The following is a 23,163-nucleotide window of genomic DNA, read 5'->3' as shown; positions in this document are numbered from 1 at the left end:
AACCCCATTGTTCTAAGAATTAACACAAAAGCACAGCATCTGTCATTGAGATTATCATCTTTTCACACAATTCTATTTTATTCAAGATTTTCAAATTTTGCCCGCAGAGACAAGCCTCTACAAGAACCACTCAATCTCCAAGTAAGTGTCAGATATAACACAATTAACAAATTTAAGGATCTTCTTAAATAAAAACACACCACTCTACACTGCTGAGATTGCAGTATCTGCAAAAGCAGTGCTTCCAGAGATAAATTTTGGTATGTGTAGGTATGAGGCCAGACATCAGGGGAGGTGATGACACCTGATTTCTAGCTTTATTTTATTTATTTTTTACAGGAAGGAAACCTTGAAGTAGTTTTTCCAGGCTCTCTGAAGATGTTATTGAATCACTACATCATTTTTCTAAATCCTTCTTGTTGACTGTGACAGCTAGAAGTTTACCATGTTTTTAAAAACGTCCAACCTCCCTACATTATTTATCTTCCTTTCCACCCCAACAAGAGGAGGAAAATGCTTTCCATGTCTGGTTCTTCAGCATCTCAAGGCCCTGTAACATGCAACAGCACTTCCTGTTGCCACCAGACTGCCACGCATGCCCATCTCCTGCAGCCACACAGGACATCCCACAGTGTTCATCTGTGAGAGTGGGGAGAGCACACACCCTGCCACCACCCCACATCCAGCACATCCCACCCAGGCTGCCAGAGCTCCTCTCCCTAGGTCAGAGGACCCAGTTCGCAGGTGAAGCTGAAACACTGTTCCACATTTCTCTCACAGCACGATGACCTGAATTTATTTACCCCAGGTCAGTGGGATTTATTTGCCTTCCTGTTTCCTCAGAACATAGTGGATTATCACGTGCAGATTCAGATGCTGAACTGCCTTTGTGCACTCAAATCTTAATTAAACAGGCATGCGGAAAAGTACGTAGATGAGTCAGAGCAACCAGCCTAAACACGCAACGACACAAAGCCAGGAAATGCTAGAAATAAAGGTTGACCAGCTAAGCTTCATTCAGCCACTTCATGCTTCTTATGCAAAACCTGGAGAAGTAGCAAAAAAGCCCAAACCAATCGAGTTTTAAGTATCAGCATCTATATTCCCAAAAATCTTTCTCCCAGTTTCTGCTCTTCTTACTTTTATTCTTATTCCATCCCTTTTTGCTAGTGTGTCCTCTCCTTTTGGATGCCTCAACTTCTACTCAACTCATTTTTCTTCCTTTCCTGCCTCAACACCCCCTCAGAAGTTGACTGACATTTAGACCACAATGCTCTGACCGATGGCTTTCTTAAAGCTCCAGTTGCTGGGTTAGGAACCTGCTTGAGAAGTTGCTGCTTTTTACCATTTTCATAATGTTTAGGAAACAGCTACATTTAGGAAAAAGCTATTTTTGATCCTTAATGGTTGCACATAGAAAGGCTGAAAATTTGCTGCAAATAAAACTCAAAACCAAGAACACTAGGGATATCTAAACTAAGCTACATCAACTTAGTTAAACCAACATCAGGACTTCTTTCAGACCTGATTTGGGATTCTTTAATGATTAGGCTTAGCAACATGATTCATCTCCCTGGCAATTTTACCAGATCTATTTTGTTTCCTCCTTACTAACTTGGTGCCTGAGGGAAAGGGTGCTTAAACAGAGAGAGTTTTCTTATATTATGTAGCCCTTCAGGACTGCCTCATGGTAGTCCTGAACTGCACTATAGGACAATTTCAGTTTTCTACTGTTTTCAGCCTCCACACAGTGCATACCCAGAGAACACCCAGTCTTTGGGGAACACTGCTAGCAAACCCCACCAATCATCTATAAAGAAGAGGTGAAGCAAGACTTGTGGAGTTATCTTTTCTTGCATGGTAACAGCAGAGCTCCTCTTCAAGACCCTTCTACAGTTTCATATCAAGAGAGGCCAAACGACTTGTGTCTCCTTAGAAATGACAGCATCAAGGTTTTGCTGAAGTTTTGTAGCTCCCATCACCCTCAAAGTCTGCTTGAGATTATCTTGGGTCTCTGCATCAGGCATGGTAGACTCAAAAAAGCTTTAAATTTCAGAAAATTGTTAGCATTGGACAATTTGTAAGGAATGCCCACTATGACTGCAATGTATATTAGGTAACTATCTGAAAAGTTTAAGTAATTTAATATAAATATTTTATAGGGAAAAATCATTTTAAAAAGCAAACTGGCATAGGAAGCAAACCTCCATTTTTTCACATAGAGACTCAAATGCTTCTGTAATTAAATTCCATTCAAGGATTCCATTGGTTTAACAACAATCTACATTTTAACTACATTTTCTTACAGCTCAGTACAGCTTAATTTGCAGAACATCACTATTTATAAAATGGTATTGAAATCACAAGTCTATACAAAGAAATGAAAACTTTGCAAATTCTTTTAGATACTTGACTAAAGAATATTTCTGCAAACAAAGATAGGCATAGCTGGAAAATGAATTTATCAAGCCTTCTGCAAGCTGCATATGCTGATACACTTGTCGACAGCTAAAGGCTTCCTTAATCAATTAACAGAAAGTGTTGATAAAAGGTTAGGCCCAGGAAAACAGTACAGGAAATTGCAAATCATATATGGAGAAGTAAAACCATGATTAATATGAGAAAATAAGCTCAACTTAAGAAGCAGCAGTGGAATTATTTGATTTAATTTTCCACTTTCAATGCATGCAGCCAGTCCTTCCATTTCTAACCAAAATACTTAACTGTAATTCACATTATTGATAGCTCAGGTATACTCGTTGCTACCTAATGTTTTTAGAAAGAATTATTCTATATATCAAGCTTAACATTATCTTAAAATAAAAAGTTATGTGCTTTTTAATAAACTTGAGGAATTTAATCATTGGGCAAATAATTTTTACAACTTCTTCAAACAGCTGTTTATTTTATAAATTTCTATCAAGTTAGAATGTAAGAGAACATTTCTTTTTTACATATTAAAAAAATATACAAAAGGTGTTAGAGCAGAAGCACCTCATACGTCTCAAAAATACAGGTAGGCAACACGTAAATCTATCCAGAAGAGCCTGCCAACCAGGGACACTCTGTTAGCCCTGGTTCTTCCATACTGTACTAGATTGTATGGATAGGTTTTCTTAGGTTATCAAGACGGTGATTTGTACTGACCACGAGGAATTTAATTGCAGCACTGTGTGGGTTCACTCAGTTTGGTTTTTTGAAAGTTAGTATTACCCTTCCCTGAAGTTGTTTCTTGGTCTTTCCTTTCCTCAATTCTCTTCCCTTCTTTAGAAGCAAATGTTGCTCTATGCTACCTTCCTCAGCAATGGTCCCATGCTCTTTTCTCAATTATCTCCTTCTCCTCAGAGTAAGTTTACAAATAGACAGTGAAACAGGTATTCAACTGTTCATGCAGCAGTTGTTCAGACAACTGGATTCATCTTTTCCAAGCAAGAGGTGGAGGCTAGATAGAGGGCTATGGGCTGCCAGGTGGACGATGTCAGGTGAGACTCCTACTCTCACCTCTGAGAACCTGTGCTCATATACTGACCAGCAACTTAATCCTGGCCCTGAAAAGCTGATATGAACATACAGAACTAAATCACCAGCTATGAATTCTGAACTGAATGGATTGTCTTTTTTGGTCCTTTTCTGTAGTCAGGCTCTCTGATGGGCCATGGTTCAAACAGTGGGTTAGTATCACAGTTGCCTGCAGCCACTCTGAAATCATCCACTCCTCCTGCCCAGACAGGCAAAGGTGGTAAGGGCAAGTGGCTACAGCTAACATTCCAATTCCTTAGCAACTGAGGCTTCAGAGCAAACACTTCTTAGTTTGATTTGCTTTACTTATGCACACAGATTTCTTTGAAATAACCACTAACAGAGCAGCTCCACCTTTTGCATGTGCAGCTAAAAATGGCCTCCTTCAGTACTACATGGAAAGGTATGCTATAATTGCCAGCTCTCCCTTACCCCCCTCCTCAAATTCCTCCTTTTCATTTCCAGGCTGAATTCTACTTCCCTACATGTTCCCTGACATTCATAGTGACTCCAAGGTTCTCAGAGTTACTGTGGATTTACACATCTGTAACCCAGAGCAACGTTTGTCTCCAATGCAATGCCTTCACAGTATGTGGCTGAGCTCAATATTCAGATTTGAAGCTCTCCCATTGATCGATGTACTGCTGGGATAATAGTGCTCAACAGACCACAGGGGTTGCCACTTCCCAATAGCTGAAGATATATGGAAATGGTTATTGATAGTGTTATTAAGCCACACTGAGATCATGTTACAGAAGGTATGGCCCATGAAACGATGGGAAACTTTTTTCAACCCCTCTGGTCATAGCTATAGTGTTTAATATTTTTATAGGATAACACATGCTTAAAAGTACTTCAGACTCCAGCTAATCTCCAATATCACTCTGTGAGACAGGTGGAAAATATTATCTTCCTTAATTTAGAGCCAAAGAAACTAAGATGAAGAAGAGCCTACAGCTACTAAAGAATATAACAGGAGAAAGAGGATTAAAATTTGGGACCTCCTGGTGCCAACTCCCTAGCTCATCCTTCCAGACTGCATCACCATTTCTGATCACACTATTATTCTAAACCTTACGCACAAACCTGGCTTGAACTGCCTCCCACAAGCAGTAGTTAGAAGTATCACAGAAAAAGAAATAAAGTAACCATTTATCTTCCCACAAAATTATTTACAATAATCTATTTTTGATAAACCCCAGTATGGGGCCACTAGAGGATAACAAAGACACATGAAATTAAATTAATTATACTTTCAAATAAAGACAACCTTTATAGATTTCATTAATTTTCTACACGGAAGGCCTACAGAAATGCTAAATAATATTCTTTTTCTGATAGCAGCATTTTGAAGCTTATTTTAGCAGAGCTTATTTAACATTTCCTAATGCTATGAAAGTAAATTTATGCAGAAAAACCCCCAGCAGTTAGAGACTTGGTTATTGCATTTTCCATTGCTGTGAAGATTTCAATCTTACTTTTTCTGAAAGCATCTTTAAAGAGTTCTTCAGGCTGTCTGGAGAATGCTGGCTTGCAGAATTAAGCAGCAGGTCTGCATGGCTTGATATGAGAGGTTGTAGGTGATTGATGTTGCTGAGAACTTCTTTTGCCTTGGCTGTGTTTTCAGGTGAATAGTAAATACACTGGTATCCAGTACTGTAGTAACAGAGAAAGAGTCACAAAATGTCAAAATTATTTCTGCTGTTAATAACAATGCTCAACGTGCTAAAAATCTTGACACTAGTTTTGTAACAAATGACAGATACCTAAACTTCACCGATATCATTGAAGTGTTCCTTCCTCTAAGGGTAAAAACAAATCTTTGCTTGAACAATAGAGGACAACTAGCTGCTCCAAGTAGTACCGGTCAACCTAATCATCCATTTGAGTGATTCTTAGAGAAAAACAGATTTTTATTTATTTAAAAAAAATTAATTCTGCAGAAATGAAAGGTTTGATTAAGTCAGATAAGAATCACAAAGAGCATAAGGCTCCTTACTTTTCCAACTGAACTCCCCATCACATCATTAACTACCTACTAAGTCTTTCAAAACGAGCCTTTAACATTTAATTGATTAGTTTTGATTAGCATCAGTGACATCCAGGAAGCGGTGATAACCAGAGGTATTTCCAATAACTCCCCTGTTTCCCCTTTGTGTCTTCTAGCATCCCTTCCAGTTCCTCCTCGTTAGTTTTCTACAAATTAGAAATTAAATTTAATTCAATAAGGGACATATGCACATTCAGAAGTCCAAATGAAGTCACTTCCATAAAATTTAACAGGCTTAAGATTTTGGCAAATAAGGACAAATTCAAGCAGTCTTAAAATTAAGCTGCTTGCGTAGAGACTTTCGTGAGTTACAGTCCCAAATTCCACAATACCCCATCCTAACTTTCTGTCTTTCACCAATATCTCCATTTTCAGATACAATTCTTTGTAGAGGCAGTCAGGATGAATGGCATTTGAGTCAATGAAACTTTGCCATGACCAGTCATGCTACCAGCCACACCAAAATTACTGTGTATCTCCAATTTGCAGTCCACTAGGTGAGTTGCTAGACTGCTGAGTGCAGAAGTCAGAATTCTGAATATTTCAACAAAATGAATCATATAAATTGTCTCTCCTAATGAACCAGGCAAATAAAAAATCCCTGTCCCTTTGAGAAATGAGGCAACAGCCCGATGTGGTTTAAACCCAGCCAGCAACTAGGATCCACACAGCCGTTCGCTCGCTCCTCTCGCTCCCTTTTGCCCCCAGATAGGGTAGGGAGAAGAGGGAGAAAAAAACCAACCCAAAACCTCATAGGTTCAGATAAAGACAGTTTAATAGGAAAGTAATGGAATAGGAAAAATAACATCAACAGTAAAAGAATACAAAATAAAGTAATACAACACAAGATGCTATCCCACTCGGTGAATTCGTTGCCCAGCCTGTCCTGAGCAGTGATTGTGGAGCCCCAGCCAACCCCCATCTATAAATGGTGCATGACATCTATGGTAAGGAATATTCCTTTGGCCTGTCTATGCTCCCTCTCAGCTTCTAGGGGAAACTGGAAAAGTCCTTGACTAATGTAAAATAATGACAAATAATATGCGTTATTGACATTATTCTCATATTAAATCCAAAACACAGCAGCTACTAAAAAGAAAATTAACCAGCTGAAACCAGGACACAGCCACAACTTTGCCTTGAAGGTGGCAACACTGTCAGTGAAATGAATTTCCAAAGTTAGATCTAACTCTACCTTCACTGCAACTCTCAAGCTGTCAGTAGACAAGGCAGGGACAAAGAATAATAGTCTATGTTAATCGTAGTGAAGACATAGTCTTCAAAGTCTTGATACTTCACAGCACTGAATAATCTTCTTTAATTCCCCTTCAGGCTTCTCCCTCCCTTTATCAAACAGCCTTTTTGCAGGCTGAATCTGGCTAACACTTATCGAGTTCACCATGCACATACTCCTTTCTGGGATTCCCTTCAGCCTTTAATTCCCAGATCATTTTCACTGATCTCCCACTGCTCTAAGCTTCACTGAATATTGCAGCAGAAAAGTCACAGACAATGCTATAAGAAAAGAAAGAGGGAAAAGAGATACTAAACCTGTGGGTAGTTCTCATTCTAATAAAGTCAATCATAGCTTTTAAATAGAGGGAACAGTGAAGAGAGAATGACTCTTTCTTCAGGATGAAGTGTTCTATCAGACCTCATTGTTTGGCTAATTTTAACATTTCCTGAACTCCAGAAAGCATGAGACGACTCCAAACGTTCATTTTCTTTCAGAATTTGAGGGCGACTTCCCCCTCCCAAGAAAGTCATAATTATTTTTCAAAAACAACATGTTTGGGAGTATCTGAAGTTTCGAACTGTTGCATCTTGACACTGTTGCATCTAAGACTATCCTGAGATTTTCTGTGGCCTTACCATTCATAGAAAGACATCACTACTTCCGATTCACTGAAATTAGTTTCCTTATAATTAAATTTCCTTATAATCTAGAATATTTTTAGAGCTTGTTGGTGCATATAGCTATTTTGTATAAGTAGTATTACTTAACAAAAGCAGCTGCCAACAGAACATACGGAGAAACTTTCCACAGGTGTCCTAAAGTAGAAGCTAGATGAAGGGAATTACAGGCATGAAGGAAGTTTTGCATTAGGGTGAAGGCCACATGGGTAGGTCCAGTGCAAGAAATTGGCAGCAGCATGAAAAATCTACCTTTGATATGTAAAATATATTATTAATCATGTACCTTTATGAAAAAGTCTATAATAATGTCTTCTGGGTTAAGTTTCAAAGCTTTCCCTAAGCATACAAAATCTCACTTAATCACTTCCATACATTGGCACCATCATTAGCTCTGTACACATGACCGTCAGTGGTCATTTCAGTTTTAAAATTGCTTTAATGACATTGTCATGTAATTTGAATAAAGATTAAATTGACTACATCTGCAATTTTAAGTCTAAATTAACTAAGTTTTTGCCTGAGAATAAATACTGCAATATGCCAAATGCCTAATTTTTAATGACACTCTGAGTATCTCCACTCCTGCTGTTAACTGAGTAATTTTTGTGACTGAGTTAAATTGTCACCATCTGGGACTGGGTTAAATTCTTTCAACAATGAACATTTGACCCCGCATTTTTCACGGTCAAAACTGCAGACATCAAGAATACAGTTAGAGCACACACAGCAAGAACTTCTACCCTCAAATAACCTCACACTTATGTACATTACTGAAGGTACCCGCTCAGTGGCTTATTTATGCATCACATGTATTCTGTCTAAAGTGGCAAGTTATGATCAAAAATAAATTGATTACATAAAAAAATCCAGGACAATTCACCGCCTCGGGAAATAAAGCTAAACCACACGATCAGTGCTGAGGTTTTGAAAACAGGCCTGAGAGAGATCAGAAGTTCAAATGATTTTTTAAAATTTATTTCCTTAAGATCCCCTTGCAAACTTGGAAAATCTAACTTTGAATACTGAAGAAAATGAAATTACGTTATTAGTTCTGTCTAATCTATCTTTACTTGTGAAGTCCAAACCTCTATGAACCCTTACCCTGAAGCAGTGGCTAAGGCTGTATACCCAGGGCTTCTCTTATTGCTCTTCTATTTCCTCTTCGTTCCTAACTGACCCTTGAAATAACTCTACATCAATATCTTCAACTGGTAAAGGGACATGAGTTTCAGTGAAAAGAAAGACCAAGATGCCCTTCATCAGCCCTCTAGAGACTAAGTAGGGCAGAGTGGCATAGGTGATTCTCATCATGAATCTTCCTAGGAATACTGACTCCAAGAGGGCTGCATGCCTAGAGAAAGCTTTCTGCGGTTCTTCAAATTATTTTAGGGTATTTTTACATTGGTGGAAAGATGCAAGTAGTCTTTAACATAGGGGAGAATCATATGCAGGGTAACTGAGCATGGTTCTTACGGCAAAGAAAAAGGCATTGTGCCTCACTACAAGCCTGAGGTTAAACGGTGCCTTTCAGTGGAGCCGTTTCCTGGCAGCCTGCTGAGCTACGCGTTACAAGAAATGATGGCAAAGTCATGAACCACTCTCCTCCTGCCACTCCTTCAGTCCGTGGATGTAGAATAGTTTCTTGCTCTCCAAAACATATGGTCTTTTCTAACTTTTGTGTGCAAAGCTCCACCAACTCCTCCTTCCCTTCTTTTTCCAGCCCCCAGACCCCCTTCTTTTACGCCTGCTTACGGAAATCTTTCAGGCAATTCTGTCCAGAGAGACTAGTGGCTGGAAAATATCTCAATTAAATCTCAATGAATAGCACAAACTTTGGCAGTTTCTCAGCAAAACAACCTTAATGCATTGATTTTATGGTCAGCAAAAAATCTATAGTCTAATATTTCTCTCTCACATACACAGATATATACATACACACACACATGCAAAAAAGGAGAAAATGAGCAAAGAATAACATCTCAGTGAAAAGTGCTATGCATGAGAGGCTGTGGTTTCCCTTCGAGTATAAAGGCTACCATCAGATCAAACAGAAATCATTATTATTTCAACATATCTGGGATTTTCTGTGAAACAGTATCATTTCAGGTTCCTCTGAGAATGGAAATGGGTTGAAGGTTATGAAACTCAGGTCATAGGAACCCTGAGGATCTCAGCATTAACAAAACCTCTGGTAACCAGTACGTTAGTGAAGGTGTAGACCTCACACCTTCACAAAAATCTAGGCCTTGTCAAACAAAACAGGGTCGTCTTACACAGTTCAAACCCAAATTAAATTATTATGGCTTAAAAAAAAAAAAAAATTCAACAGAAAATCCTTTTCAGTACTATTCCAGCCTTAAGCTTGTGCCAATTTAAAGCAGGATTGTTTCTAAAGGGCTTGCTAGAAATGATGTACTAAACCAGAGTGAATCACAGCACCTAATACAACTTATGGGAAACCTCTCATTTTCTTGATGGGACATTAAAAATCTTGTAATCATAAGTCTACATGTTTTGGCTAATGCACAGATCATCAAATTAGATTTTAAGGAAGGAAAAAAAGTCCTTGGTGTACCTCGAAAGTGATTTATGAACACTTCAAGCAGTGAGGCATTATATGGGTATAAGTTGCAGAATGTCTGCCTTAAACGTACGTGCACAACTGTGCTCTAAAAATGTTAATTTGCTGTGCCATCTAGACTGATGAGAAGACAAGCCCTTCCATTTACTGGAAGAAGTACTCTATACCAGCAGGCTAATGCCAGACTGAATCCAAACAACTGACCTATTTACTCATTTAGGTAAAAATTAGGAAGGAAAAAAATAAGAGTAAACCAACACAGTATCATGAAAAACAATCTAAAATAAATGTATATCATAGGTATCATAGGTAATTAATATTCTGCAATGATTTAGCATACCTTAATCATCACACTTCAATAATTTTAATTTAAATGCTATCATGTTTAAAACAAGGTTTAAAAAAAAAGCATCAATTGTTCTTACTGGTCTTACGAAGTTCACTACTAGCTAGTAAAGGACAGACATACAGGAACCATGCCTTAAAGACTTAAAGACATACTTTATGTTCATAGTGGCAAAGCCTTTTACTTGTCTCTTTTTTGCAGGTAAAGAACAGTACAGATTGTGAATGGGTTCTAAAGCAACGGACCTGGCTTCACATCACATACCACTAAGTCTTATCACCTGAAAGAAAAACTTTTTTCCCCCTCTTATTTGAGATCAAAGTTTTTAGAAATTTACCTTCTTTGGTTTTGGATTTGTTTGCTTGTTTGTTTTTCTTCTAATATTACTTGCTAGGTGGTAACAAATGAGAGAAGAATTGCAAAAATGCTGCATTTTAAATAAATATTATTATATGATACCTTCCTTTCTTTTGTCTGCACAAAAACGTATTATCTCTGTGACAGAAAATATGCAAGACCTATCTTCAGATGCGTATTTTCCACATTCTTCTGTTTGACAAACTTTAATGAAACATATGTTTCACTCTTGTTTATGTTTGGCAGTGGCAAATGCAATTACGCTCTCACAAAGCAGGACATAACCTTGCTATAACAGTTCCTCTTGGCTGTTAATTCCACAAGTATAGGTTTGAGCAAGAAATATTTTCTGATACGCTGACACCGCTGAATATTTCAATAAGCTGTTCTAATAATCAGCCTGAAGGTCAAAGGCATTCTGTCATGTGCACTAATAATGTCTTGAAAGCTACTGGGATCAGCTTGAGAAATAATCTCTTCCCGCATCGTCCTCTAGGTCTTCAGCTCAGTTTAGCCTCGAGGAGACGGCTGCTAAATCTGCAAATTTTTTTTCTCCTGTTCATTTTATATTCTGACTGATATCTCAAGGTGTCACTTCTTCCTTCAACCAACTCTTCAGAAAAGCTGCTCCCATTGTAAAACAGAAAATTTAAATTGTAAAAGCTGCCCCTGGAAACGCTGTGTCCTCAAAGCACCTCGTGCAGTTAAACAAACAGGTGCATGCAAAATAAAGTTGTCATTGCCACAGCAAAAGAAATTTCTCCGTGGTAAGAATGAGAATGGTCCTTTCATGTATCTAAAGCAGACCCACTCTTGAATATTCAAATAAGTGAGATCATATTCAGAGCTTGCTTTCTCCTCTCTTTTGACTTACACAAGTTTTTCTACTTGAGAAAAAACAAACCCAACATTTGGAGTTCTCTTTGAGTTGCCCTCAAAGACAGAAGCAAAGATGAATTTCAGAGGTTTCCTCCTTACTGTTTCGTGGAAATTCACACATGAAGCGACCGTTTCGTTAGGTCTGGTAAGTGATTCACTAAAAATTGCAGTCCCCTGTTTTCAGTGCTCAAACTCTCAAACTTAAGTTTGCTAGCCTGCCTCAGGATCATTTTTTTAGGAAGAGTCTGACAGGACAGTAACATAGTTATCCTAGATATACCATCCTAAAGACAGACTTTTGCTCTTACGGGGTATACAAAGAAACACAAAGAAAATTGCTCTGCCAGAGTAAAAGTCCAGTATCCTGCCTGTGAAAGTCACCAAAAGACAGGTGCTTCCGAGAGATGCAGAAAAGTCTAAGAAGCTTGGCAAATATAAGGTGATACATAGACACTTTGAAAGAGGTATGAAATGCCTCAATAAAACCTGCACAAAGCTTCACCCAGTGCTCCTGAACACACACCTCTATCAACTAAGAGGTCTACAATGGTTGAGACAATGAAAAAAGGGTGAATCAAAATAAGAAGAGGCTGTGCTGCACTGAGTATCCTTTGCATCCTAGCCTGTTGACATGTAACATTGCACAGGACTCAAAGAAAGGAGTTAAGCCCATCATGTCCCCTCCCCTGTTATGGGCAACCAAGAAACAATGGCATTCTCTATTGATTCCTATGAGATACTGCAATGACATACAACTACTTGGGTTCTCCCAGGAAGAACCCAAGAAAGAGGAGGTGTCTTCCCTATAAGGCATTTTCCCTTTTTTCCCCAACAAACAGAAATCACAGATGGTAATTTCAAGTTTGCCTCACAGCTATTCTTCTTTTTGGGAAATCCCATTGTGCCAATGTGGATGAACTGCAGGACCACGCAAGTGAGAAACAGTTCATTTCGTGAAAGCTGAACACTCTGGAACTGCAAAGTTCTTTATATCACTTATGACTTTAACTTCTTCTTATGAAATATAATAAACCCCCCACTAAATACTATTGTAATTATATGAATCAGATAGTTAAGTAGCAGATACTTCAAGAAAAATGTCTTTAGATATTTTCTCCATCAGGAAGCATGTAATTCGTAGGCCTCTATATCACGGGGGTAAGGCTTCCTCTAACAGTCCACTGACAGCAGAATAGGAACCTACTGTTAACACTAAATCCATTCATGGGTCTCGTGATCAATGATATTTGTGTTTCATTGGCAAGTTTTGCCACCACAGATGATGGGAAATGAAAGATCTCAGAATATTTAATAGGTTTTTAATGTCATGCAATGCAAACAGAAAAAAGTAATAATAGAGTTTTCAAAGCAAATATATCTCTTGGTTTTTCTTTGGTTTCAGCACTGATGCCAATTTGTAATCAATAGTAGTTTTTTATAATTTCTCCTTTTATTCTTTATGATACTGTCCCTAGAAACTTTTTTTTGAGCATTGAATATAATGGAATTCATTTTCCACAGAGAGTTGGGATGAGTTAGATTAGCATCCGTACAGCCCTTCCCGCATTCCCTTTGGAATGCTGTGCCACTGATGGCATGGGGGTGGCACAGTTAGTCCAAGTGTTGAGCAGCCACAACTGTGAGTGCTGCCAGTGACAGCTGTGGCTGCTCAAAACTTCTTAACAGCCATAGCAACAAACACAAACACGGCCAATTCTTAGTTAGCAAAACAGGCTACTGACAATTCTGTAGATATTCAGTGGTAAACTAAGCATTTGAGTACAGCAATAAACTGAAAACCTAGTTAAGGTCTCATTTGGCTTTCTGAAGAATGAGAAAAAGAATATTTTCTTATTTACTTCACAGGCGTGCTAAAAAGGTTTTTTTGCTAGCATATGCCCAGGGCTGTCAGAAATGAAGCTACTGTTTCTTTATTGAAAAATTGTCTATAACTACTTTCCACCTAGCACAAGAATAACCGAAGAGATATCTCATTCTGCACAGCAAGTTTTCAAGCACTGATATTCCTCAAGCTTCATGAAATACAGGAAGAAAGTTTTGCAATTTTGAGTTTGCATTCAAAATAAGTCTTGATATTAGAAGTAAATTGTGCTTCAATTTTGCAGTCCAGCAAAGCAGGGAATATAAAGGAAATATTTCATTAATCAATCCTTGTCCAGTACTACTAGATTTCAGTCTTCCATACATTCAGCAGGGTGAATTGTTTTGTTATTCAGTGAGCTCATAACATTCTCACGTAACCTTAATGATATTTTTCTAGCTACTTACAAAAATACTTACTTTCGTCTTTCTGCTTCAAATTTACTGAGCAGTTTTCGGAGACCACCATTCTTAAATCCTTGGAAATGTGCTGCTGGAGCTCCCACGGTGATGACATCATACAGAGCATCTGGAACAGAAACAGACAAGCAGGGAGATTTGCATGTGCTTATGCCCAAGGTATGGCAACACTATGATATCTACTCTACAAGACATGAGGACACAAAGTCAATATTATTTTCCAAGGAATAATTGAGAATCTGTGTCTCGAGGATGCCCAAGAGCTAGTCAATCTTTCCATACAGCCACCTGCACACTTTGGAAGGTTTATTTGATTTATTGCTACATCTAAATTATATGCCACAGCGTAGAACAATATTCTAGCTCTGCAGTTTACAAAGCTGCCAAGTAAATTGGCCCTTTGTGTATTTCACTTTATTACCTCTTCCATTATTTAACTTGTAGTCATGTTGAGATGCACAGATTCATGCATTTTAGAGTCAAAAGAGACCATTATGATGGAATAGTCTGACTGCTGGAATAATACAGGCTACAGAATTACAGCTAATGATGCCTGCATCAAGCTTATCTTTTCTGGTTGAGTGAAGGCATCTCTGCTTTTTTTTTTTTTAATTAAAAAAAAAAAAAAAAGGACATCTAATCTTGATTTAAAGACTTCAAGTGACAATGAATTCACTGCATTCCCAGAGAAGTGGCTCCAATGATTAATCTATCAATCCGACTAGTAAAAAATCTCTACTTCTTTTTCTGGTTTGAACTGTTTAGGTTCCACTTTCTGATATAATTACCTGTTTAATACTAAATTGAAAAGCCTTGTTCTGTGACATACACTTATTTTTATATACGCTTATTGAAACAGAGCAAGCCAGTTGTTTTCAGTCAAAAAGCTACCAGAATGGGAAATAAACCACACTACTGAAATTCTGGCTGAGGTGACAAACTGTTGTTACTCTCCATGTACCTGGTGTCTTGTGACACGTGGGATGAACTTTTTCTATGGATGTACACTTACAGAACTGGAGATGGAACATCTTTTTAAAAACAGCTTCTCGTTTTGTGCCTGTGATTGATTGTCAGTGCAGAGATGAAGATTTAATTACATCCCAAATCACAATAATTATTCCATCAAAGTTTAAATTTACATTTGCAGAATTCATGTTTGCACTATTGGTCCCTGTTTTGTGCCCAAGCTCACTGGAGGTATAAAAATGCAGGTCAAAATGCCTCATTCTTGAAATGTATTTCTTCAGGAAACATTAGAGGATTGGTTTTTGTGAACTATTTTATTCATCAAGGAAGCTTTCCATGTAAATTAAAATCTAATCCTCTCCTAAAATAGAACTTTTCTTGCATTTTGATGATAAATATCCCTAGAAGCAAGAACACTGTACAAATGATTCACATTTAATGAACTATGTTTTACTTTCAGAGCTGAATCTCAAAGCATACTCACTCAAATTGATTTGAACTCTAATGAATTGGTGACTCTTCAATTTCCACTTAAAAGGAGAAGTGACATAATTTCATTAGCCTCAGGTGAGCTTCAGGATTCTTAAATAGCCCATTCTTTCAGGTCTTCATAGAGATTTATCCATAATATGTATTCTTCAGCTATTAGAGCTCCATCAGTACTTGACAATAAGTAGTTCTATTGCTTAAAACAACCTATTGGGTTTACTGAACAATGGCTTCTGAATATGTTTACAGATAACTCATGAAACTACAGGAGAACATTTAAAAGATTAAACCCTGGTGCTTTTTCCAACTCTGTTTTAAAAATAGATAGTGACCCTGCTCATAAGTACTCTGGGGGGGGATTTACCCAGAAGGAAGTTTTCATTCAGCCTGTGTCCTCTTCTCAGCATGGTCAAGGAGCAGATGTTTGAGACACAAACACACCCAGAGCCCCATGCAAGCAAACATGGGAGACTGAGGATGGCAAAGAAGAAAAAGAAAATGCCTGTGACCCTGGTGATGGGCATGGGGCAGTCTCACTCCCACTGTCCAGGGCCCAGCACACTGGAAAGTGCTGCAAGATTCAGAAGGAATGCCTCGTGATGGGTTCCATTTGCACATCAATGCAGCTCCGTGTGAAGGACATGCAGTGTCAGCATGAGTGCACTTGGCACAGGAATGGTCCAGTAACTCAGACCCATCATCCATTTCAAGAACAGGCTACTGCTGACAACTCTCTACAGTGAAGACAAAACTCAAAATGCAGCAGAGAGTCACAGGAGCAATACCATACTATCAGCATGCTCCCCCTAAAATTATTAGTTAATTGATGTTTAAAAAACCCCCTCAACCCTTCCTCAAATAATTATTTCAGAGTTTGAAGAAAGAAAATGCAGAAGATTAGACTGCAAGGAAGTTGAGGTTTAAATCAATCATCATTTCATACTAGCTACACTGACTCAAAATACACTCACCTTATACTCATAAAAGTGAAACACTAACACCAAACACATCAAAAAAATAACAATTCCTTCACTGTGCAGAAATATGAAGTACCTGCTCATCACTCTTTCTGCTTTTGCAACATGGTGACAACCACAGCAGCACGGTACAAGTCCCATAAACCAAACTTTATCAGATCCATTTAAAGAGTTGGGGGATGTTTGTGTGAAGTATAGCTCAACCTTGAACTTGAAGCAAGCTGCTTCCCTTCACAGGAGGCAGCCAGGGCCTCACATTATCCAGAAGCAAAATGAAAATTCTCTTCAGTCCATCAAATTTTTTAAAACAAGCACAATTGATGTATAAATAGGGACAAAAGCAAAGCTATGACAATATTTAACTTCTGCAGTATGATGAACAGATCCAAATGTGGTGTTTATCATATAGATAATTATCCCTATTTGAAATAGGGGTTATCCCATTATGTTATCCCATAAAGAAAGAGCATTTTCCTCAAAGCTGTTCCTACTGGAAGTTTAAACACGCAGGTATTTTCTATTCCATGTCAGTACCCAAGAAAAAACCCAAATCAAAGTTCAGTAAAAGTAAACCTGTTATTGAACATGTTGAACAAAAAAAAGCACATATCCATGTCCATACTCGTGATAGATGGGGTTAAAACCTATCTTGCATTCCCAAAATTAAGACATCTAACAGTGTAAGCATTAATGACTGCTTATATTCCAGGTGCCCTTTGACACACACCAAGCAATGAAGGAGGTGAGAAAGACCAACTTAAGTAAAAGTGCTGTTTACTCCACAATGATTAGCAATTGCTACAAACTGTTCAAAGTGTATACATCTAATACAAGACACAGTTCTTGAATGCTCATAAAATGAAACTTATTTTAGTGAGCTAAGCAGATGGAACAGTAGGTAATACATACAGAAATAATTTATCCTACCAAAGGCGAATATAATAACAACCTCCAATTACTTTTTGTTCTATTTATACTATAGTGCTACCTTAATATCCTAAACATATTAAGGAACCCATTTTGTATATAGAGAAATAAAGAGTTCCCCATAATCAAGGTGTCAGTCTTCCAAAAATATGTGTAAGCAGAAATTCCCTGATTTTAACGCAAGTTCTATTTCTTATTAGTGCTTGGCAACCTCTAAACTTGAGTGTAACAAGAACACCGTTATCTAATTTTCACATCAGTGGAGTGAACATTAGCTAAGGAAAAAGGGATTTTATAATTTAAACAAAGTTCTAAATTTAGAAGATAATTCTAGTGTTTATCGCTTTCTGTAGCCTTTTGAATTATGGATTAACCATATGCCACAAGGTAAGTGGTTTTGGAGGAGAAAGGAGAAAATTCATTATAAACAAAACAAAACTCAAATAGTGTAAAAGTTGTGGATGATCAGGTAAATGGCATATTTCATTCCACTTTTTTATTGGGGAAAAAAACCACACAATGCCCTGTTCCCAGAAAGGTTTTCTTGAAAAGGCATAAAATTAAGGTTCTGGCCACCCGTAGTCATTACTAATCTAAAAATGCTATTGCGTTAATTAACTTCAAAAATTAGCTAAAAGAAAATTTGTGCTGTCGTTCTGTCACTATAAATCCCCATCTTGTTAAAATATTTGGAGGCAACGTTGTTTGGTAAAAGAAAAAACGAAATATTGAACCAATACAGTATCTAATAATCAGAAGTTCCCATGTTCCAACTTGGAAGTGGATTAAACATGAGCAGTACACAGTATAACGCCCATGTAACTATTGTTTGTACATACTATTTTACAACCTGCTTAGATCCAGAGTGTATTTATAAGGCAAAAACCTCACAGAGTGTAATTTCTGTGTTTCTACAGTGACAGCAAATTTAATAGATCTCAATTTATCAAAAAATTATTCAGTGTATTACAATTTGCTCATATATATGTATCAATATAATCTTTTACCAGTAAAGGATGCTGCTAAAATTATATGGAAGTAGCAGTAACAGAATTCTGTATTAAACAGAATCACAGATGACGTTACAGAAAATTACCCCCTTCTCCAGAAGTTATTAAAGTTCGCAGTATTTTCAGCACGATCAGTGAGACATTTTCACTTAACACTAAGCAAATGCTTATGTGGTACAGGGTAGCACTGAATAGGCTGATTTAAGCACAGGCAGCGCTGGGCTCATTAAAGCTTCCTAAGAAATAGGATCTATTAAGTTTAGAAGTAACACTGTCCTTAATGGGTGCAACTCACATCAGCTGGGCTGGTGAATTAATCCCAGCAATTTCTGGGAGGAAACGTATTGTGCTCTATCTCTGGTGGCACAGTGGGGAAAAAAACCTCCCACCTTAGAAACATGGCAGGTAAGACCAGCTTTTACACTGCGCTGACATTATGGATCACAATGAAAAATGAAGCCGATGCCCTAGAAGGACACAAAATGTTCCTGAAGATTTTGCAGTGTATCAATATGAATCACAACAGTATTAGTTCTCCACTAACAGAATATTTTTAACCATGCATAGGTTACCAATGCATCTCGGTGAATATATATTCTACATTTACTTGTTTGAAGCGTCATAGAAACAAAACGAGCACAACATCCCTGGAATTTATTTTAACAATACAAGTTAAAACAAATTTAGTTAACCATTTCTTAGTTTTCCAAGATCTGCAGTTAGTATCCAGAAGTTGCGGCTTCAGAAGATGAAGAAGAAAAATCTCTTGCATAGCTTTAAATTTGGACCTGATTCCTAAGTTTCAGCACAGACTCAGGAATTCTGATCAACCTCAACAGCAGAATATTTGGGTGCAGGTTTCAGAATGGGTAGAGAAATGTGGAGGGCAGGCAAGCTGCTCACTTCTTCGATCTCATTATTTTCTTAAGTGTGGTCCTCCATGGACAGAATACACTCACTTGCTCTAGAAATATTCCAAACAACATCTAAAACTGAAAACTTGGGGTTTAGAAGCAGATGTACAGGCCTGAGAGAATGAAACCAAGCCCTTCAGGAAGACAGGCAGATTCCAGCTATGTAGGTAAAACAAAGGCAGGAAATAACTACACAGAATGTTTCTAGAGTCCATTAAATGAAGTTAAAAATGAAACACTTTAAACCTGTAGAGCAATACGGATTTTTAAATAATGAAGTTGGAAGCTTGCTTTTGATTTTATGAAAAAACAACCACCAAACCAACCAAAAAACCAAGCAGCAATCTAGTCATACAAGAAACCTTCTATATCAAGACATACTGCGCGAATCTTACAAACAAGCTAATACTGTACAAACTTCACCAACTGGCAAAACATGACATGACATGAATCTCAGAACTTTCTTCAAAAGTTGCTGTAATTCTTGTGATACTCTTTTCTCCTCGGCATTATTCCAAATTGCACATCAATTTACTAAAAAAACTAATAAGTCCATTTAATGCTATTACTTGCCATACTCTTTATCTGTGGCATCTACATGTTCCACCTAGTCTTTAACAAGACTGTTGCCAGTATCCTATCATTAAGTGAAAAATCCAAAACGACCAAGATTCAAGTCTCTAAACAGCATAACCTTGAGTTCTATTGTGGTTTTGAGGTTTCATCTGAAAGCATGTCCACCTAAAGTTCATCCTTGAAACTGGGTATATAAATTAAGATATCTACATCTTAAAAAGGGCTAAAATGGAAACCATACCTCTCAGTTGCAAGTTTAATTGCATTTCAAATCATACCTTGTCATACTTAGGGTCTCTGCAGAATAGACTTTACCTTTCAATCGAGGACTATGCACGTGCATTCTTTGCAGATGAAGATTTATTGGGATGAATTCTAATGTTTTTTCTCCTTTGCTACAGCTTGATTTGAAGGAAGAACCTGAGAAACAAAAGTTTAAAGAATCATTATCTTAAGCATCCAGCAGATGTTTTGTCTTCTTTTAATGTCAGGACAATACTTGTATGTTAGGAGTCTTCTTTAATTTACTTTTAATGTGTAATTGTATATTGAGAAGAATGGTTCACTAACCCACTCTCAGCATGTATCCATATTGGAAGCAACAAAACAGCTTTTAATTCACAGAACAATCTAATTTTTTATTCTAGGTGCTAGACATTTTTTCCTGCTGTCTGAAATCGGTCTGCAGTCTGCTGGAAACAATGTCACAGTTAATGTGCATTAGGTTTATATTCTGTGCTAAAAACACAGGGGTACAGAGCTACGATGGTACTACATTTTCATCAAGTAACAATTTTTTCTTAAACCAGAAGTATTACATTGACTATGCATTCTTCTTTGAAAGTTCAAATGAAATAAACCAGCCTAAGAAAAGCTATACATTAGTTTTCTTTCTAAAAAGCCAAAAATCACAAGCAGCACAATGCTCTAGGGAAAAAATTAATAATCCGGTTGCAAACTTCAAAAGTATGAGAGTATGAGTAACTCTATGGTGGCATAAAGGAATAGAGTTAAAGCCTGACAGTATGAAAATGTAATTTACCTGGAGGTATTGATCCAGCATATATTTAAAACAAAAGGGTGTAGATTAGGAAAGAGAGGTGGTTCTATTTTCTCAGTCAGGCAGCCCAACATTTACCTAGCATCCTATCATTTTGCCAACGAATAATCATTTGGATTAAAATTTCTCAGATCCATATAGGATTTAAAAAAAAAAAAAGTTAGGAAAGGCTCAACCTTTTCTTGGGAAAAAAAATGATAAAGGAAATATTTTAAATTCTTTTTTTTTTTTTTTCACTTGCTCAATCAGAATTTCCTAGAGGTTATCCATTGCAACTGTCATAGACTCCAACACAACTAAGCACTGAGCCTCCCAATGCAAATCATATTGCCAGAGGGCATCAATGATTCTCCAGACAAGTCAAGCCTCCTTAGGCTGCTACCTAAGTTTAGTAACTTAAAATAATAATTTAACAAAGTTTAAGAGCAAAGGTAACAATTGACAGGAGTCAAAGATTCCGATTTAATAAGAAACCTAGGGATGCAGGCTGAAACAAGAAGTCATTTATGATGAGGAACAGCAGTGGGAAACCTGCATCTGGAAAGCTCAGAAAGACAAAATTGGGGGAGCAGCCAAGGGAACCTGAACTGTAACAGAAAAAGGAACAGTGCAGGTGAGAAGATTGTAAATCATTACGAAAGAAAACAGAAAGGGAGCAGATTGTTTATGAGAATTCATCTGAGACCAAGATCAAAGCTTAAGGAATGATAACTGGATCTGAGACAAGGAAACACTGGCAGACTAAGAGAAGAATAAACAGCAGATTAAAAGGGACAGGCAAAAGAAAAGGAGGAGGAAGAGGAGGAGAAAAGCCTGCTCTCCCCAGAGTACACTTCTATCCTGAGCTGGAATAGAACACATGCAGTATTGCTAAGTCTTCTTATTCCCCTTTTCAGGGAAGACCTGTGAAGCAAGAATTCCTTCCTATCCAGTGCCAGAAACATATGGGATAATAACCCCCCCCACTGCTGTCACTTATTCTCAGGTCACTCAGGTATGAGAGATCCATGCAGTGGAATGAGCATTCTCTATCTGCATTTGCCAGTATCACCCATGTGATAAAACTCATTTTCAGTATACCTTGTTTTTAAATAACTTGGTAAATTGTATTTAATGACCAAGAAAAATACATTCCCTCTATTAAAATAGTTGTTAGTATTGTTGCAAGATTAAACTCTTCCAAGTCAGGAAATACCACGATATAGATGCAACCTTCATCTGACATCCACCTGACAAGGAACTGTGAAATAGACTTCAGTGACATATCCCATACCAGCTTTTTCCAGCTCATTGAATGTTTAGGGCCTTTGCTGCTCACTTTAGAAGCATTTTGTTTCCAACTTTTACTTCAGTATCTGGATTCAAATATATTGCTCAAGCGTCCCACAAAGACAGGATTATTAATTTCCTCAAACCTGTCTACTGCATGCATCACTACAGTTTCTAAGGGCTTTACAAATATTTATAGAATAAGTGTAAGTGGCTGAGTAAAAGGGCTATCATTTTATCCATTGTAACGGCAGAGAATAACTTTAGGTCAAAGCATTTAAGAAACAATGCATCAGTATGAGATATGGAGGATCTCATTCTGCAGAGTAGACATTACAGTGCCACATCACATTCCTTTTTGGAAGGGCAGCTCCCTCTGAGCTGAATTACGGAATCACAGAATCATCATGGTTGGAAAGGACCTCCAACCACAAAAAAGACCCCCACAATCTCGGCCACTAAAACATGCCCTGAAGTGCCAGGATCTCATTCTGCAGAGTAGACATTACAGTGCCACATCACATTCCTTTTTGGAAGGGCAGCTCCCTCTGAGCTGAATTACGGAATCACAGAATCATCATGGTTGGAAAGGACCTCCAACCACAAAAAAGACCCCCACAATCTCGGCCACTAAAACATGCCCTGAAGTGCCACATCTACACCTTTCTTAACATTATGACATTTCTTAACGTTAATGACTCCACCACCTCCCATGGCAGGCTGTTCCAGTGCCTGACCGCTCTTTCAGTAAAGTAATTACATCCGAGTAATTACTTAGTAATTACTGAGTACTTCCGCAAAACATCTTGCGCCTATTGCCAGACTTCCAGAAATGATGCACGTTAACCACTTCTTCAGTCTGACTTGCCAAGTGTCACATAATGGACTTTGTGACAGAGGCAAGGGATAGTGTCCAATTCCCCAGAGCAATATTCAATTGCCTCAACTTCGATTGTCGTTTCTTCTCCTTTTGGATGAATAATGAATAACGGTCAGTCTGATGACTGAAATGGGGGGGGGGG

General features: G+C 37.8%; 1 protein-coding gene across 4 annotated transcripts in view; it reads right to left on the bottom strand.

Annotated features, from left to right (window-relative positions):
- The window catches only part of INPP4B (inositol polyphosphate-4-phosphatase type II B), a 217,665-nt gene that overhangs the window by 74,169 nt on the left and 120,333 nt on the right, over positions 1 to 23,163 (bottom strand). For all 4 annotated transcript variants that reach the window (XM_014950034.1, XM_014950032.1, XM_014950030.1 and 1 more), the window contains 3 exons: positions 20,128 to 20,232; positions 13,951 to 14,059; positions 4,998 to 5,175 (listed from right to left, as the gene is read on the bottom strand). In XM_014950034.1, coding sequence (XP_014805520.1) covers positions 4,998 to 5,175; positions 13,951 to 14,059; positions 20,128 to 20,232 — 392 coding nt within the window. The remainder of the gene's footprint in view (positions 1 to 4,997; positions 5,176 to 13,950; positions 14,060 to 20,127; positions 20,233 to 23,163) is intronic.

The sequence above is a fragment of the Calidris pugnax genome, unplaced genomic scaffold (assembly GCF_001431845.1).
Source record: "Calidris pugnax isolate Ruff unplaced genomic scaffold, ASM143184v1 scaffold42, whole genome shotgun sequence".
NCBI lineage: Eukaryota > Metazoa > Chordata > Aves > Charadriiformes > Scolopacidae > Calidris > Calidris pugnax.
The sequence above is the reverse complement of the archived record's forward strand: the minus strand, read 5'-3'. Positions and strand labels throughout refer to the sequence as shown.